At 36.1% G+C, this 18,124-nt stretch overlaps 1 protein-coding gene across 1 annotated transcript in view; it reads left to right on the top strand.

Annotated features, from left to right (window-relative positions):
• The window catches only part of LOC124803209, a 112,853-nt gene that overhangs the window by 27,631 nt on the left and 67,098 nt on the right, over positions 1-18,124 (top strand). The window contains exons 3-4 of the mRNA XM_047264390.1: positions 5,263-5,423; positions 9,897-10,068. Coding sequence (XP_047120346.1) covers positions 5,263-5,423; positions 9,897-10,068 — 333 coding nt within the window. The remainder of the gene's footprint in view (positions 1-5,262; positions 5,424-9,896; positions 10,069-18,124) is intronic.

Genomic DNA, 18,124 nt, shown 5'->3' with positions numbered 1-18,124 from the left:
TTCTGGTTAACTCTTGTATTAGGGTATTGATGTGTTTTATTTCTTTGATGCATTCCGCTGCTGAAATGTATTCTCCTTCAGTTGATGAAGTAGCTGTCACACTTTGCTTCTTGGAACACCAACTAATGGGAGCACCATTGTAAAGAACTGTGTATGCACTTGTACTTTTCCTGTCTCTTAAATCTTGTTCATAATCGGCATCACAATAAACATTTAGATGAATACTGTCATCTTCTTCACTTTCTTTTTTCTTATAGAAAAGACCATAATTCTTGGAACTTTGTAGATATCTAAGAGTTCTTTTTACATTTTTGTAATCCATTTTCTTGGTTTTCTGTGATGCGGCTCTCATAATTTACTGCAAAATCCAAGATCTGGTCTGGTTTTACATGACAAATAAAGAAGGCTTCCTGTGACTTTACGAGATGCAAATTCAATGAGTTCATTTTCTTGATTTTCTTCATTTGTCTTTCCCTCTGGAACTAATGGAGTCTTCATGGCCTTACAGTCAGTCATATTGAATTTTTCTTGTACTTTCTTTGCACACTGTTCTTGGTGTAAAAATATTCCATCCTCTGTCTTCATTATTTGTATCTCTAAATACATATCTGGATTTTCTACCACAACCATTTCAAATTTCTTCTTAAGTTTCTTTAGTATATTTTCATTTTTTTCCAAGTCTTTTCCTATTATGATTCCATCATCAACATGTATAGCCATGTGCATTTCTTCAGTTGCATCTTTAAATGTGCACTGATCTGATTTCAATTGAATTAGTCCTTCTGATTTTAGGAAATCTGTCAAAGTTTTATTCCATCTGGATGGGGCTTGTTTAAGTCCATACAGAGCTTTCTTCAAAACCCAGATTTTTTCCGCTTCTTTGTATCCTTCAGGTATCTTCATAAAAATTTCTTCATCCAGTTTCCCATAGAGAAATGCTGTTTTGACATCAAACACTCTCATATGGAAACTTTTCTCTGCTGCCAGCACAAACAACAGTGTAAAAGAACGTATATCTACTACTGGACTGAATAATTCCTTGAAATCTATATCCTTTTCTTGTTGACAACCTCTGATAACTAGTGTGGCCTTATATCATCCATCATCTTTGACTTTAAAGATCCATTTGCTTGTTAAGATTTCTTTCCCTTTTGCTTCCTCTGGACTAACCAACTTCCATATTTCACTCTGTTGAAGAGATCTCTTTTCTTCTTCAATTACTTTTAACCAATTTTCTTTGTCTGGACCACTCATACATTCTTCATAGGTAAGTAAAGCTGTTTCATAATCATTATTTTTTACAGGTTTTTTCAAACTAGTTCTTTTCCTAAGGTTGTAGTTTCTTGTATCTTCATTGTATGTTAGTACTTCTTGACTTTTGTCTCCTTGATTTTCATGGTCTTCTATTTCATTTTCTTGATTGCTAGTATCATTTGATAATTCATCAATAACAACATTTTTCTGTAGAGTTTCTTTTGTCACTTTCTGCTCAAATTCAACATCTTTTGACACAACAATATTTCTTCTTTCTGCATCAAACAGCCTGTAGCCATTTGGTGCATAACCAACAAAAATGTATGGATTACTTCTTACATTTAGTTTCTTCAAATAGCCTAAATGTTTGGCAAAACATTAAATTTCGCTAAAATCACATTAATGAGAAAACATTTTTTTCACATCTTCTGCCTTTGAAACTACATTATTGCACCATTAAGCAGTAATGTGCTCATCAAGTTTCATCATTAATACACAGGATAGCTGTCAGATGCGTTGGCAATGTTGAAAGAAACAAAGTCACAAGCCACAGGAAATTAATCACTAGAAATAAACCGTTTTATATGCTTACCAAAACATCATCTGAGCTGGAACTGCTGGTCGATGGATGCCAAGATTCATCACTGTCAGGATCCAAAGGGTAAAGCTCTTCACTTCCACTACTGTCTGTGTCAAGTATGCGTTGAAGACCTGAAGATGCTTCAGACATTCCTGACCCACTTACCATTTTGCCGTTGCTTGTGACTATGTATCTTCTGAAATTACCACCAGATGGCACAGCATAGAACTGCACTCCGTCATAGCCTGCCATCTGTTGCAGTAACACGGAACTTTTTCAGCACATTGTGAAGAAGACATTGTTAAGAATGCCGCAACATGAAAAACTCAATTTCGTGAAAGTTGTGGCTTATGACTATATCTCTCCGAGCCCTTCAATTGTTCTGTTGAGCATAAACTATTAGGAACTCCTTCACACATGCTTTTGATCTTTGAAGTACAGCTTATGCTTTTCTTCATCAATGTCTTGTTTCTTTTTTCTTGAGTGACTAGATCTTCTTCTATGTCTTCAAAAGTGCAAAATGATATTCTTTTGCTGTCTTTGTTCTTAAAATAACAATTTTCTTCTTTTTGGTTAGTCTTTTTGCAATGAGGACAGGGCTTGAAAGATCTCAATTTTGGTTCTTGAATTTTATTTTTATTTTTAAAATAACACTCTTCTTCTTTGTGATTATTTCTCTTGCATATAGAACAGTGTTCTTTCTTCTCAGGCTTCTTGCATTCTCTTGCAAAATGTCCACAACCACCACAAGTTTTACAAATTATATCTTTTATTTTATTTTTGTTAAACGCAACATCAAAGGCAATACTCTCTTCTTGATTATTGTTTTTCAGTCGTTCCTCTTCTCTAATAAGCCTTGCAATTAGATTTTACATAGTCTTTTCATCACTGGATGACGAATCCCATGCTGGAGAAAAGTGTTTGTATTCTTCTGGCAAAATTGACAATATCTTGGGTATGATCAAAATATCTGTCATCTTTTCTGACTGGAGACGATTCAGTTCAAATACTATATTCTGTAGTGCACTTATATTACTAGCTATGTCTCTGTTTTTATCGTACTTGAAACTATAAAATTCTTGAAGCAGCTGCTGAGTTCTTTCAGATGCATCTCTTTTATAAATTGCCTTAAGTTTATCATACATTGCCTTGGAAGTTTCACAACACAGTACATGTGGCTTTACCTTTTTATCAGTTGTTCTCATTATAAAATGTTTTGCCTTGGTGTCTATTTTCTGCCATTTTTTTCTGTTTTTTTTTAAAGTTTTGCAGATTTCCACTGTTTCAGTTCCATCCACAGTATCACACAGGTCTTGCGCATTAAATAATATTGTAATTTCAACATCCCACAGATTGAATGTACTACTATCTTTAAGCACGTGTATATCACGAAATTCTTCGTTTTCTTGAAACATTTTTAACTGCTTTTCTTCCTTATTCATGCCTTCTATTTTTAGCTTTTCTATTTTCTTATTGCTCTGGGCCCATAACCTGCTGTGATTTTTATCTTAATTTTATTGTTACTTTATGTGAATGTAATAACACACATACATAGGCACAAAGTAAAGTAAAAAAAAAATAAATAAATAAATAAAAAAATTAAAAAAATAACACTATACACACTTGATATGTTGCTATGTCAACCTACCTTACACATATATTCTATTTTTATATAAACTTTTAGATGTTAAGCACTTTTTTTTATAGCTCACACAGTAAACATTGTATTTTATTTGCTCTGCACCTTTCAACAACTAAATCGTGGGATTGGGTACTGAATTGATGGCTAGCTATGTGAGTTACACTTAATTGTTACAAATACTATGGTGTACCAAAGAGAGAAAATAATACAGTCTGAAATTGAGATGCTGTAGCAGAAATGGTCAAGTTAGAATTGTTGTAAACAAAAATCATTATGAAATTTGCATGAATGCTCTGCAGTTGTGCTAACATAGAGCAAGGAAAGCATCAAGGCAGCATGGCTCAAGAAGTAAAGTAGGGAAGTGTTGGGTGGATGGAGACCAATGCCTCTCAGCTGCAGTAGTAAAATGTAAATTAATGTCTGTAATAATCACGAAAATGAGGTGGCAGAACATGACGAGATGGTTGCGGAGGGTTGCACAATATTGGCATGAGTGAGTTAGGGGATGAAAAAAGACAAGAAAAGAAAGGACAAGGGCAAAAGAGGTGGAAGGGTGTGTTTTGGATGGTGATTAGTGGATGTATAGACCAGGGAGATTTTAGGAACAGAGTAATATGTTTAATTTTTTCCAAGTTTATTGTCAATTTAATTTGATAACCAGTCTTTGTCATATGCAACTTTGGTAAGCTCAGACATTCACCTCACAAAGTATTCTTACAATAGGAGGATGCCCTTTCAAATGAGGGAAGAAACTTGAACAGTATTTAATATCATCACAACAGAGGTCTGTGATAGGTAATAGTGTGTTATTTGAAGACTGAAATTCTTCTTCCAAATACTTTCCTTCTAATTCATTGATTTCATTTCTATCGCCCTTCTTGCTTCCTCTTTCATACAAGGTCAGGCCCTCTTGACATGGGTTGTGAGTGATGTTCCAACCTTCCATCCCATGTGTCAAGTATCACCTACCAGTGCCTCTTTCCTCCTTGAAGAAGAAAGCTGTGATTTTGAAAGCATTAATGTTGCTATGTGTTTTAATATGTTTTTGTTTTGGTGTATTTTTGAATGTACCTCTCACCCAGATTGGAAACTGAACTTCTTGAAGGCAAGAATCTGTGAATAATTTTATTTAATTTTTAATTGACTGAATACCTTAACATAGCGAAGAGGTGCTAAACTCGTGTAAACTACTATGCTACTTGTAGTTGTTGTTTCTTCTAATAAATATCGTCAGAAAATTATACTGAAACAAACAATTGAACAAATGAAAAGAAAGAGTTTATGGGGACCTCCAATGTATAATATCAATAAGTATTGCCATTTGCTATGCTGGAGGGTATTAGTGATCTGTTGTCATTATTTTCTTAATTAAGATCCTTCTTTCTGATTATCCGTCTCAATACTCACTGTAATGTGACTTCATTTTCTTTCGTATCTCATGGGCTTTATATTAATTTATTTCTAAGGCATTGCCCTCCGATTCCTTAATGTCTTGTTATCCCCCCCCCCCCCCCCCTCTCTCACGCAAACACACACACACACACACACACACACGTGTTTTTTTCACTGCACTGCACCACATGTTATACATTGGGTGGTTTGTGACAAAGGGTTTGTTTCTGTTGTAAAGCTAATGAATTATTTTTTCTTATTTTTTATAGTTTTGTATTAATTAAGTTGAACAATTTGTGGATATTTTTGCTGTACTTAAAGCAAAAAATAAATGTTAATCTTTTATTATTTAATATTTTGAAAATTCTTTTTCTTAGCCAGTTTTTTGTTATAGGTGACAGATCTAATGGATATATTACTGGACAAAATTACTACAAGCTATCATGCGATAGATTTCTTACATGAGCTAGTACCACTCATCAAGCTTATGATAGTTGGCAATAACCCCAATCAGCTAAAATTTTCAATGTGTAATGGATTACAGATTGTTTTGAGGTACTGTATGAAAATTAAAGTCATTATTACATTTACTGTTCATTCTAGAGTGAAAAGATGTCTGATATATTCAGTGTTCAGTTTAGTTAGTGAGCATGATAACATTTGTGTGATTGTTGTAATGCTCACCATTTTGAGGAAGCGTAAATAACTTTTTATAAAATGAAGAACAAACCGCCTTCAGCCACAAGTTGTGTTTATTTACTGCACTATGCATTTTGAGCCCTGGAGGCTTATCTTCAGGTGCTTTTTAGTGATTTACATCAGGTTTTTTACTTGTTTGCCTGTTGATATTACATTTTTGTGTTACAACATGGTATATTGTAGATATAAGTTTAACAGCGTTAATAATATGAAACTAACTTACAGTTTAACATTGTATGATGTCTGCTTCTGTTGTGCAGTTGGTATACGCAATACACATCTTTAATTTTGCAGTACATACTGGGATATATACAAAGTCACACGCATTTTCGCACATTGTAGTAGCAGAACATAAACATGCCAAAGATTCTCGTTCATACAGATGTTCTACTTCTAAATATAATCTATTTTCTTATTTGACAGAAGATAATATGATATAGTATTACTAGTAAGCAGGTATTATTAAAATAATTATTTGGAACCATTTTGTAGGTTGTCAGCTGTTTGTACTATTATAGATTTGACTCCTCAGGAAAAAATAAACTTTTAAAGGTGTAGAAAAAATGGTGGCTGTTAAATTCTGTTTGTTCATTCAACAAGTTTTCGGAATATTTTTCTTTGTGTAGCATTATTTCTAACTGTTCTATTGGTTAAGTTTTTTACTGTTGGGTTCTGTGTGAAGTACAGTTAGGGTGTTGTGGATGTTGTCAAGTCTGTGTTTATTAATATACATGTGGTTAGCTATTGTAGATTTTTCAAAATGGTTTAGTCGAAAGGTGTCGGTGTGTTCTTTATACCGTGTGTAGAAGGTTATTCCAGTTTTTCCTATGTAAAATGCAGGGCAACTGTTGCATTGTAATTTATATATTCCACTGTGTTGTGTTATTGGCTTGTTTGTGTTCACTGTGTGAGGTAAGTGGTATGCAAGTTTGCTGTTTGTGGAGAAAGATATTTTAATATTGTTTCTTTTTAATAAGTTAGCTATTTTTTGTGATACTGTGCCTAAGTATGGAATGCTTGTGAAGATTTGTTTTGTGTCGGTAGTTTTCTTTTCAGTGTTTTTGTGAGTGATGTTGGTCTGAATTTTTCTAGATAGTTTATCAGTTGATTTTACAGAGTAACCATTATTTACTGCAATTGTTTTGATAGTATCTGTTTCTTGTGTTAATGCTTTGGGTTTTAAAGGTAATGAATGTGCCCTGTTCAACACTGATCTAAATGCAGCATACTTATGTGTGTTCGGGTGGTATGAAGATTCATGTATTGTGATGTCAGTGTAGGTTGGTTTTCAGTAAATGTACAAGTTATGTTCTTGTTGTTCATTCACAATTGTGAGGTCTAAGAAATTTATGGATTGATTTGTTTCATGTTCTATTGTGAACTTTATTTTATTGTGGAGTGAGTTGAATGAGGTGAGGAGTTCTTCAAGTTCATCTTTAGTGCCCTCAAATAAGAGTAGTGTTTCCTCTACACATCTCTTGTAATACACATTTTTTTGAACAAGTTTATTTTCTCCTTTGAAGAAGTTATTCTCTAAGTGGTTGATGAAAATGTCAGCTAGGAAACTTGACATGCAGTTACCCATAGCTAATCCTTCTTTCTGTTGATAGATTTTATTATTAAACGAAAAGTAGTTGTGGGACAGTAGTAGTTCAAGTAGATTTACCAACTCGGTAATCTCTGGTATGGTTAGTTTTTTGTGTGTGATGAGGTTTTTTTCTAATAATTTCAGTTGTCTCTTTAACAGATATATTTGAGAGCAGGTTGATAATGTCAGATGAGGCAAATCTAGCTTCTCCAGGGATTTTTACATCTTTGATGAGTGTTGTTAACTCATGCATTTTTTATTGTGTATGTGGCTTCAAAAGTATAAAATTCTGTGAGGATATTATTTAACAACATCTACAATAGCTAACCACGTGTATATTAATAAACACAGACTTGACGACATCCACAACAGCCTAACTGTACTTCACACAGAGCCCAACAGTAAAAAACGTAATCTACGAGAACAGTTAGAAATAATGCTACACAAAGAAAAATATTCCGAAAACTTTTTGCATGAACAAACAGAGTTTAACAGCCACAATTTTTTCTACACCTTTAAAAAGTTTTTTTTTTTCCTGAGGAATCAAATCTATAATAGTACAAACAGCTGACAACCTGCAACATGGTGCCAAATAATTATTTTAATAATACCTGTGTACTAGTAATACTATATCATATTATCTTCTGTCAAACAAGAAAATCGATTATATTTAGAAGTAGAACATCTGTATGAACGAGAATCTTTGGCATGTTTATGCTCTGCTACTACAATGTGCGAAAATGCGTGTGACTATGTATTATCCCAGTATGTACTGCAAAATTAAAGATGTGTATTGCGTATACCAACTGCACAACAGAAGCAGACATTATAAAATGTTAAACTGTAAGTTAGTTATAATTATTAACGCTGTTAAACTTATATCTACAATATACCATGTTTTAACACAAAAACGTAATATCAACAGGCAAACAAGTAAAAAACCTGATGTAAATCACTAAAAAGCACCTGACAGTGAGCCTCCAGGGCTCGAAATGCATAGTGCAGTAAATAAACGCAACTTGTGACTGAAGGCGGTCGAAACACTGGAAAACAATGGATAAAATTAAGTAAATAACTTTTCATTTTTGTACTGGAATTGCACATTCCTATGGAGACTGCTAGAAATTAATTTCAAAATAATTTATAATAGTGTGATAGGCATGATTCATTTACCTAATTGTAGAAGTAGCTAAATTAGTATACAGTGTTCTGTGAGATGACACGAGCTGTTTATCAAATGAATGACCACCACCAAACTATGACTAATTACAGACTTGGCTTTGGCTTTCACTGTCACTTGGCGGTCCTGGGTAAATGAGTGCATCCACCAGCTGGACGATGTCATTGGTAATGCAGTGTGGTGCTCCAGACTGTGCATCATCGGCTAACAACACCCGTCCTTCCCTGAAGTGCTTGTTCCAAGCCTTGGCCCTTGCAAGGAACATGCAGTGTTCACTATACACTTGTGACATTTGTCGATGAATGTCCGTTACTCCTACTCCTTCCACTGTCAGAAAACGAAAAACACCTCTTTGCTCTTCTGTTGACGCCTCCATATCCCTGTTTGCAATGCAACTGGCAGCATTGGACAATTGATGCATGCTGCTGCTAGCTCAGTATAGTCATGTGACTTTCACGTGTGCCCTCTAGCGATGGGCTATGAACTTCCACGCTCTGATTGGAACCACACCTCGTTACATACACCACGATATTACCCTCCTGCTACTGGTTTGCACATTCCAGGCTCCTGGTCGTTTCTTTTTGAATGCTCCGTCTATATAGAGACAGGCACTTATAAAAAAAATATATTTACAGTGCACTGGAAACTAATTCAGCACATGTAAACTGCCGTATTGAAAATTGGAGAAATGAGAGCAGTTGACTAGGAGACTCATACAGGAGAAGTACTATGTAAGAATCAGTTACTATGTTATCCACTTCTCAAAGTGCACAATTCCTCCTTTCATATTTTTAACTTTTTCTGTATAGTGTTTTAAAAGTGTTTGAGATTTAAATGAAAATGGATTCTAAATCCATCTTTTGTTCTTCTTATTGTTGCTTTGGGAAAATAAGTTTATTTTGTCTATTTCTAATACTTTAAACTTTGTGACTCTTTTGGGTAAATACTCAGACAGCAATACAAAGGTTTGTGTGTTCTGACTGCATTTATTCATAGTATATTTTCTGATTTCTGATATAAAATGTGATTTTATCTTTGAGAGAGCTTTTGCATTTGTGAAAAAAAGTGTTGCCGTGTGTGTGTGTGTGTGTGTGTGTGTGTGTGTGTGTGTGTGTGTGTGTGTGTGCGTGTGCGTGTTTTAAAATGGAGAAAGAGTGGCAATTCTGTGACATGTTTGTGTGCACCATGAACCAAGCAGCTACACATCTTTTTTTCCTATTTTCATTCTGTACGGATTTTTATTGAAATTGATTGATTATGACAATTTGAAGAAGATGCTATTGGAGGATGTATGTGCCATAAATTGTGGTATATGCTGTGTAGACATGTCCCAAGTTCATTTTGTGGCAAAAACATGCTTTGGGTTGTGGTGGAAGATAGAATTCTTTGTTAAACAGGAAACAATATGCTAATAACATTGATAAACTATCACAAAATATTAATCTGGTGGTACAATTAATTTATCATAAATTTCGTAGTGTTGCATACAAATATTTAATATTTGTATATTTATCTCTCTTTAGTAAGTGTCTGTGCTTAACTGCATGCATACCTGTTGTAGTGGCCTAATGAAGCTGCAGAGGCTAAGTAGTAGCTCCACCAGTACCCAGGAGCTAATGGTCAAGATGATTGAGCTGCTTTGTGCTTCAGTTTATGACAATGAATTTAATTCACATAAAGCTGGATCAATTGGAGCAATACCAATACTTCTGTCATTGCTCCATAAACTTGAGGTAAGCTCTTCTCTCTCTCTCTCTCTCTCTCTCTCTCTCTCTCTCTCTCTCTCTCTCTCTCTCTCTTTCTCTCTTTCTCTCCCCCCCCCCCCCCCCCCCCCCATCGTTTGCATGTTTGTTATGAAATGAATTGGTGAAATTATATCTTTGGTCCATTCATCTTATTTGTTAGGAATAACTTGAAGTTGTGGCTCTCAGAAAATAATTGTGATTGTTCCATTCAGTTCTCTCCATAAAAGCCCTCTTCTGCCAAGTGAGAGTGGTAGAAGATGGGTGGAACACTATGGAGATTATAAGTTACATGTGCTGTGAAAAAAAGTCTTGTCTGGGGGCAAATCCTAAATCACTTCTTATCCTAACTTTCTGGTGCCCTTTATCCAACCAGTGCTGGGTTGGAACTAGTATTGTATGTTTCCAATTTTGTGGAGAACCAAACACGTGGCACCCATTTATAGGCCATTATTACAAGAAGTTCGCCATTCCTAAAGCCGTCTTAAAGGTTCTGCAACTTCCCCCCCCCCCCCCCCCCCCCTCCAATGATGAATCTATGTACTTTGTTTGTGTCTGGTCAAATGTGACGTCGTTTTCAAAGTGTTTGCACAGCGTGTATCTGAGACAGGATATGGGAACCTGCCCGATATCTACCTCAGTGGATGTGGAGAACCACCTAAAAACCACATTCAGGCTGGTTGGGGCAGTGACCCCTCATCATTAATCCATTAGGTAGCTTCAATCCAGGGCTGCCATACCTACCCGCTTCCCAGGAGCAGGCCCTTTAATGCGTTACTTTTCTGGGCAAGTAAATCATTTGTTGTATTAAATACTCAAGAGTTCTTCAACATACCATATTGTCATAAGATGTTTAGTGGAGCATTGTTGCTCTCATTTATGAGGTAAATTAGTTGTGTATTTCAGTGCTTATACTGCATTGTATTCAATAATAAGAATGAGTTTATTGGAAATGATAAGAAAAAGTTTTGGAGCAGTAAACAATTCGTAAATATATTACTATTTAACTTCCTGTATTGAGGGTGCCTATGATAAAGATTCTCATTCACTGCATAAAGCAGTGGGTTGACTCTCTTGGAATATCTTGTATTCTTACACTATATAGTAAACACTTTTCTCAGATAGAACAGAGGGATGGTCTAGCTATGGATTTCCCTCTCTCGCCTATTGCAGCAGGCATTTGAAGAAACAGATATCTGGTCTCTCCCACTGTGTGTTGAATGCTGGTTCTGGTATGTTGATGATACATTCATCATCTGGCCACATGGAGAAGATTATAGAATTTTCGCCAACACCTCTAGCAGCAGCATAGCAAACTCCAATATACTGTGGACATAGATAAAAATGAGATGCTGTTTTTCCTCAACATGGAAGTTTACTAAAAGCCTAATGGTAAACTTGGCCACAGAGTACGTAGAAAACCCACTATGCCTCCTCCCACGAATACCCTACACTGAAGAAATCCGCCCTGTGCACTTTAACCAAGAGAGCCCACAGGATCAGTAATGAAGAACATTTGAATGTGGAATTACAAAAGCTCAGGTCCATCTCTGGAGCCAGTGATGATGAGTTGAAGGTGACTGACAAAGTATGGTGACAAAGGATTAAGGCAATAGGGAAGAGCAGTACGAAGTACAAAATAGCATCCTGTTACCATACGTACAAGGGACCACTGACTGTGTGGGCAAAATTCTCTGCTGAGCAGGTGCCAAGCCATTTTCTGAAGCAACAACAAAGTAAAAGATGTTCGTGATTCAACAAAAGATCCAGTCAGCAAGCTGCATAAAGCTGGAATCTATGAAATTGGCTGTGGATGTGGACTAGTGTATGTAAACAGGATGGATTGATTAGCACTAGGTTATCTGAACATGAAAGATACAGTTGCCTAAAACAACACACCAAGTCAGCAGTGGCACAAACCAGGATGAGTGCAGCAAACAGATAATATTTTACGAAGCCTACATACTAGTGAAACAACCATGTAGCTTGAGGAAAGAGATTAGGGAGGTGATAGGAGTAGCCAAGAGACCTGCCAGATGAACACAGTGTCTTGGCTGCCTGCAATAACAGCACTATGGGACAACAGCTCTCACAAAGCAACACATGCGGGTGCATGGGAGACCACAGTACACAGTACACAAAGTACTGGCACACCTCAGCCGGCACTAGGCAACAGATAAACAGAGCTGTGTCAAAACTGCTGCCCATTTCTCATTCACCTATTTTAATCAGTGGCAAGAAATAAAGCAAACACCAATCAAAGAGGTCTATTTCCACCATTTACAAGAAATAAAGCAAACACCAATACAGGACATCTAACATGCCTCCTACTCATCTTCAGTACCCTGTAAGATCACAGAGACAGCTTCTTCCAGTACTATACAAGAAAAGAAGTTTTTCTCATTCAGCAGTGAGCAAAACACTCTGAGGAATGCCGTTTGCAACAGTGGCTAAAGCGTTGGAAAATTGTATTATTGAAGATGTGGTTACATGTCCTGAAAATTTTTATTGAGAATACAGCATTGTAATTACTTATTTTTTAGAATTTGCAATATAGTAATACAGTTTTATAATACAAGTAATTTCACTACAAGTTTCACATTAAAATTTGCTTGACAGTTTGAAATAATTTAGTTATAATGACGATTTTTATCAACACTTTCCTTAGTTTTGACAAAATTTCAAAGCCTTCCACGTTTACCTTTCACCTCTCCAAATTTAATTTTTTTTTCCTTACTTACTTTGGGCTTCAACATTCACCCACAATAACTGGAAAATTAATTAGCATAATCATTTTTGCAGTAAATACAGCCTTCAAAATTGGTGTATTTATAAGAAAATTACACACAAAATGTGATGCTAACAATACAGTATTTATTTATTGATTATTTTATTGTTAATTAACTTAGTCAACTATTTCATTTACAGGGGCCAACAGTTCAAACATGCGTCTGTCCATCCTTATTTAGGTTTTCTGTGATTTCCCTAAACCACTTCAGGCAAATGCTGGGATAGTTCCTTAGAAAGGGCGCGACGGACTTCCTTCCCTAATCCAATGTGACTGATGACCGCACTGTTTGGTCCCCTCCCCCAAATCAACAAACCAATCATTTACAGAACATTTAGTATAAATAAAAGTTACAGAGAAATGATTATAATTGAAAAGTACCATTGCAATAAGTGTATCTTGGTCTGTGACATAACATTAGGAAGCCTCTAGTCTTATAAGTAAGTGTCGGATGAGTTGTCGTATTACTGGTGTGTAGTGCCCTGAAACTCTGTTTACCAGGAAATTAGTTTATAAAACTTGCAAAACATGCCACAATTTCGAAGTCTAAAAAGGTGCAGCAACACTGTTTGTTTTATGCATTATGATAACTATAATTAATGACAGATAGTCACTGCCATTACACAGGAGCATGTACTCTTGTAAAACTTACGGTGGGGTAAGGTGCTAACAGTTGTGAGTAAAGTAAGGCAATTGTGCATTTGGTTATGTAATGTTCAGATAACCTGTAGGAAGTGCACGTGAGCAATCGTATGATGACTGCTGAGGATTGCCAAATAGTGTCAGCTCGAAGCCACATACCCCCTCTCTGACACCAGCTTCCAACTAACAATGATGTGAATCCTTCCCAACACCTTTTTTTGGACTTTGTTCCAGCACAAAATCAGCTTACCTCATGGCCAGTCAGGACTTAAAAACAGCCTCAGAAACCAACCTGTCTGCCAGTTTCTGCACATTGAATATATTTGTTTCAGACACTCATCATCGTCAACCTGATGAAGCCATTTCTGCACTTGCGAAGGTCTTTATGTCTTTCCAGCTTACTCTTCCAACCAGCGTTATGAGACTTCCCTGGTTTGATAAGGATTTGTTGTAATGGCAACATTATGATAATAGGAGCATAGGGATATTTCACAAGAAATGAATGAAGGTGCAGAAGCTTGTGCTCCCAAGAGGAAAAAGGGTTAGAATTGACCTCCTCAGCTTCTTTGGGATGTGGGCATTTGAAGATACTTTTTCAAATGAAAAGATTGGTTAGGAGTCTGTGCACAACATAATTCAGTAAATGGAAAACATATAGGTGTGTGGGCATCTGAAGGTATTTTTTTAAAATGAAAAGTTTATTTAAAAGTTAACGAACCACATAATTAAGGAAATGGAATACATATGGGTGTGCTCACATTGGTTTGTGGGGCTGTGTAATGAAATTTTTGTTTTACCGTGGTGGGGAGAGAGACTGGAATTGCGACAAAGATATAACATTGAAAGGTTATTTGATTAAACAAAGGCCGGCCGAAGTGACTGTGCGGTTCTAGGCGCTGCAGTCTGGAACCGCGAGACCGCTACGGTCGCAGGTTCGAATCGTGCCTCGGGCATGGATGTGTGTGATGTCCTTAGGTTAATTAGGTTTAACTAGTTCTAAGTTCTAGGAGACTAATGACCTCAGAAGTTGAGTCCCATAGTGCGCAGAGCCATTTGAACCATTTGATTAAACAAAGAATCTGAAAAGTTTGTTGTTACACTGTTCTGCATATAACCTTGGTTGGTTCGATTTGTAATTTTTGCCCTCTGGCAAATATCTCATAATTTAATTCGATCTGTTATTTTCTTTGTTGCACTGATATTTATTACTAATACATCAGAGTTTTTCAATACACTTTTTCAGACCACAGTGTCCTAAGGCTGGGTGAAAATAGTCAATTACTTCGGTCTCAAATAGAGATGGCCAACATACGTTCCACTCCTCTCTATCTGCCTCTTTCCTTTTGTATAAAATATCCTTAAGGTCTTATAAAATTTACAAATTTGAGGATACTTGGTATTATTAAAATTTACTTTAACTGATTTCCAGACTTCATCTTCGTTTTGGTAGTACCGCACATTTTTGCAAATGTTAGATTTTATTTTTCCACTGAACCTCTTTGATGAATCTCATATGAAAGGTGCCATCTCCGTTATTTTCCAATGCTCTTAGAGTATCCTCTGATGTCTTTTTTTCTTTTATGACATAATGTAAGATCTTCTGATGCTGTACTCTTATGAACATATGGACTTCCAGCGTCATAGCAGCTGCCGAAGTTCGGTGGTGCCTGTTATCTGACGGTGTGACGACTACTGAAACGAGCCTATTTCTAACAGGTCACGGGAAAATATAGTGAATGGTGGTTTGAAAAGCGTTACTTTCAAAGTAAATTTCAATTTATACAAGTTGAACTATGTGCGAGAATCTACAATGAATTTCTTAAATCACAGAGCGTTTGATGACGAGCCATTTAGAAGTATTTTGAGCCCAGAAGATCATTCATGTTGTTATTATGAGCAAATTGATGTAGTGCTATGGGAAGCTCTCTGTTCTCTGCTGTAGCCAATTTATTTGTGGAAAACTTTGAGGGCAAGTCACTGGACACGACTAAAAATTTTACTGGCACATTTATGTGATACATCTTAAAGTGTAACACGCAGAAAAAATATCAACATTATATGTGAAAGCTTAGCTTCTGTTGCAGCTTATTAACCTTAGAGATCAATCTTATATGTGCAAGCTTTGCTTTTCTTGTGGCAACACTCTGTACATTAATTTTTAAAAATTAACTTTTTCTGTTTGTGTATCTGCTCTACTTAACAGTGGTGTTGCTATTTGCTGACTACATCACGTGTCCTGTGGTCTGCATATCTGTTGTCATCGGCTGGCAGGATCATGTGACATTAGCTATGACTGGCTTACAAAAGCGCATCGCAATCTCGATTACAATGGTTCAGAAAGTAACATCCAGTGTTTGGTAGAATTTGAATTTACACTTTTGTAATACGAAAATATGCAGCGTACATGTTGCTGCACGTCAAAAATCTTTCCATAAGGAGTTTTCTTCCCTGAGTTTCGTTTTCGAAGTGCCGGGAAATTCTACGCCCATGTATAAAAACATAACCATTCAAACGATTGATAAGTTTTACAGTTCCAAGGGAAAATATACTGTCACTTAATAACATGGAAAAAGTGTGTTTTCATCCGGGAGAAAGTGTATTTTTAACCGGGAAGTCCACTGCAATGAGTCTTGTAAAGCCATACATTTGCAGGAGATTAGAAAATAACCCAAAGCTGGCCAAAGATGTATTGGAAATTACGTGCAAATTGTTGGCAGAGAACAAATGTTTTCAACGCCTAATGCAGATGAGCCTGGTCCTAGTGCTTCTAAAAAGCAAAGGTGTTATATTTGCCCAAGGTCGAAAGATAAAAAGAGCTCTCTAACATGTAACACTTGCAAACAATGTATTTGTAAGCCTCATTCAGAGGCAATCAATTTTTATTTGTCCTGTGAAGCCAAAGGAGACGAATGATTTTGTAGGTACATAATGTGGTGTCATTTTTTTTGTCTTGTTAGTTTTTTCTGTTTTATAATTTTCATTTGATTTTATGCTCCAGTTCTGTACAAAATGAAAAAAAGTTTAGTTAGAAGTTAGTATTTGTTGATTTTTATGTCATTTTAACTGAGCTATACAAACAGAAAACCAAAATGACATGTTTTTGTAAATGGATTAAAGTTTCTGATAAGACTGATTAATATAAGCACAATAAACGACTGAAATAATAAATACATTTAAAAACAAAGATGATGTGACTTACCATACGAAAGCGCTGGCAGGTCGATAGAAACACAAACAGACACATACATACACACAAAATTCAAGCTTTTGCAACAAACTGTTGCCTCATCAGGAAAGAGGGAAGGAGAGGGAAAGACGAAAGGAAGTGGGTTTTAAGGGAGAGGGTAAGGAGTCATTCCAATCCCGGGAGCGGAAAGACTTACCTTAGGGGGAAAAAAGGACAGGTATGTCTGCTTGTGTCTGTATATGTGTGGATGGATATGTGTGTGTGTGCGAGTGTATACCCGTCCTTTTTTCCCCCTAAGGTAAGTCTTTCCGCTCCCGGGATTGGAATGACTCCTTACCCTCTCCCTTAAAACCCACTTCCTTTCGTCTTTCCCTCTCCTTCCCTCTTTCCTGATGAGGCAACAGTTTGTTGCGAAAGCTTGAATTTTGTGTGTATGTATGTGTCTGTTTGTGTTTCTATCGCCCTGCCAGCGCTTTCGTATGGTAAGTCACATCATCTTTGTTTTTAAATATATTTTTCCCGCGTGGAATGTTTCCCTCTATTATATTGAAATAATAAATACGTTGTCTTTTATTATGTAAATATAAAAATATCCAAGTTATTTCCAGTAATTACTTGTAAGCACACCTAAACACTGTTGGGGTACTTCTATACCCCACACGTGACTGTATGTTACTGGAAGGTTAAAACACTCGAGAAAGCACAAGGTCATCAAGTTGAAATGCAACGTGTTAAAATCAGTAAACAGATCGAAGAAGTAGACTCAAACGTAGGTGTCTTGAGTAATGCAATCAAGGAATTAAGGATTGAGATAAATACTATTAATAACAATGTTGCCACTATGCAAGGACAGATTAATGACATTAATGATAGGTTCGATACTGAAATAATGAAAACCCAAGACACTGTAGAAACTTTGGTGGTACCAAAAGTTGATGAAAAAGTTTTCGGCCTCAAAACCGAATTAATAAACAAATGTAACACCAAAATTTCTCAATTGAGACAAACGTTGAATAATTCCGAAAAAGAACTGAGTAAACAAGTGGCAACTTGCGAAAAGAAGTGTGAACAGAACACTTCCCAGATTCAAGGTAAAGTGAGCGACATTGAACAGAAAATCAGAGAAAAACCGAATTATGTAACTGACAGAATAATGTGTAGCAAATTGCTGGAGGACAAAGGATGGCACACCTTAGATTTTTTTGAAAAATTGTGAAAGGAATTTTCCTTATCATGTAATGGATAAGGGAAAGATTAATGTGGTCATTAGCACCTTAGCAGGTGGTGCAAAAAGATGGGGATTAAATTTAGATATGGATCAAATGTCATTTGACGAATTTAAACAAACATTTACAGAGGAATACTGGTCATAACAAAAACAGGGCTACCTATGGCGAGAGTTTATCGTGACAAGATTATATGACGGCACA

Source organism: Schistocerca piceifrons, chromosome 6 (assembly GCF_021461385.2).
Source record: "Schistocerca piceifrons isolate TAMUIC-IGC-003096 chromosome 6, iqSchPice1.1, whole genome shotgun sequence".
In the NCBI taxonomy this organism is placed as follows: Eukaryota; Metazoa; Arthropoda; class Insecta; order Orthoptera; family Acrididae; genus Schistocerca; species Schistocerca piceifrons.
Note: the sequence above shows the minus strand (reverse complement) of the source record. Positions and strands in the feature narration are given on the sequence as shown.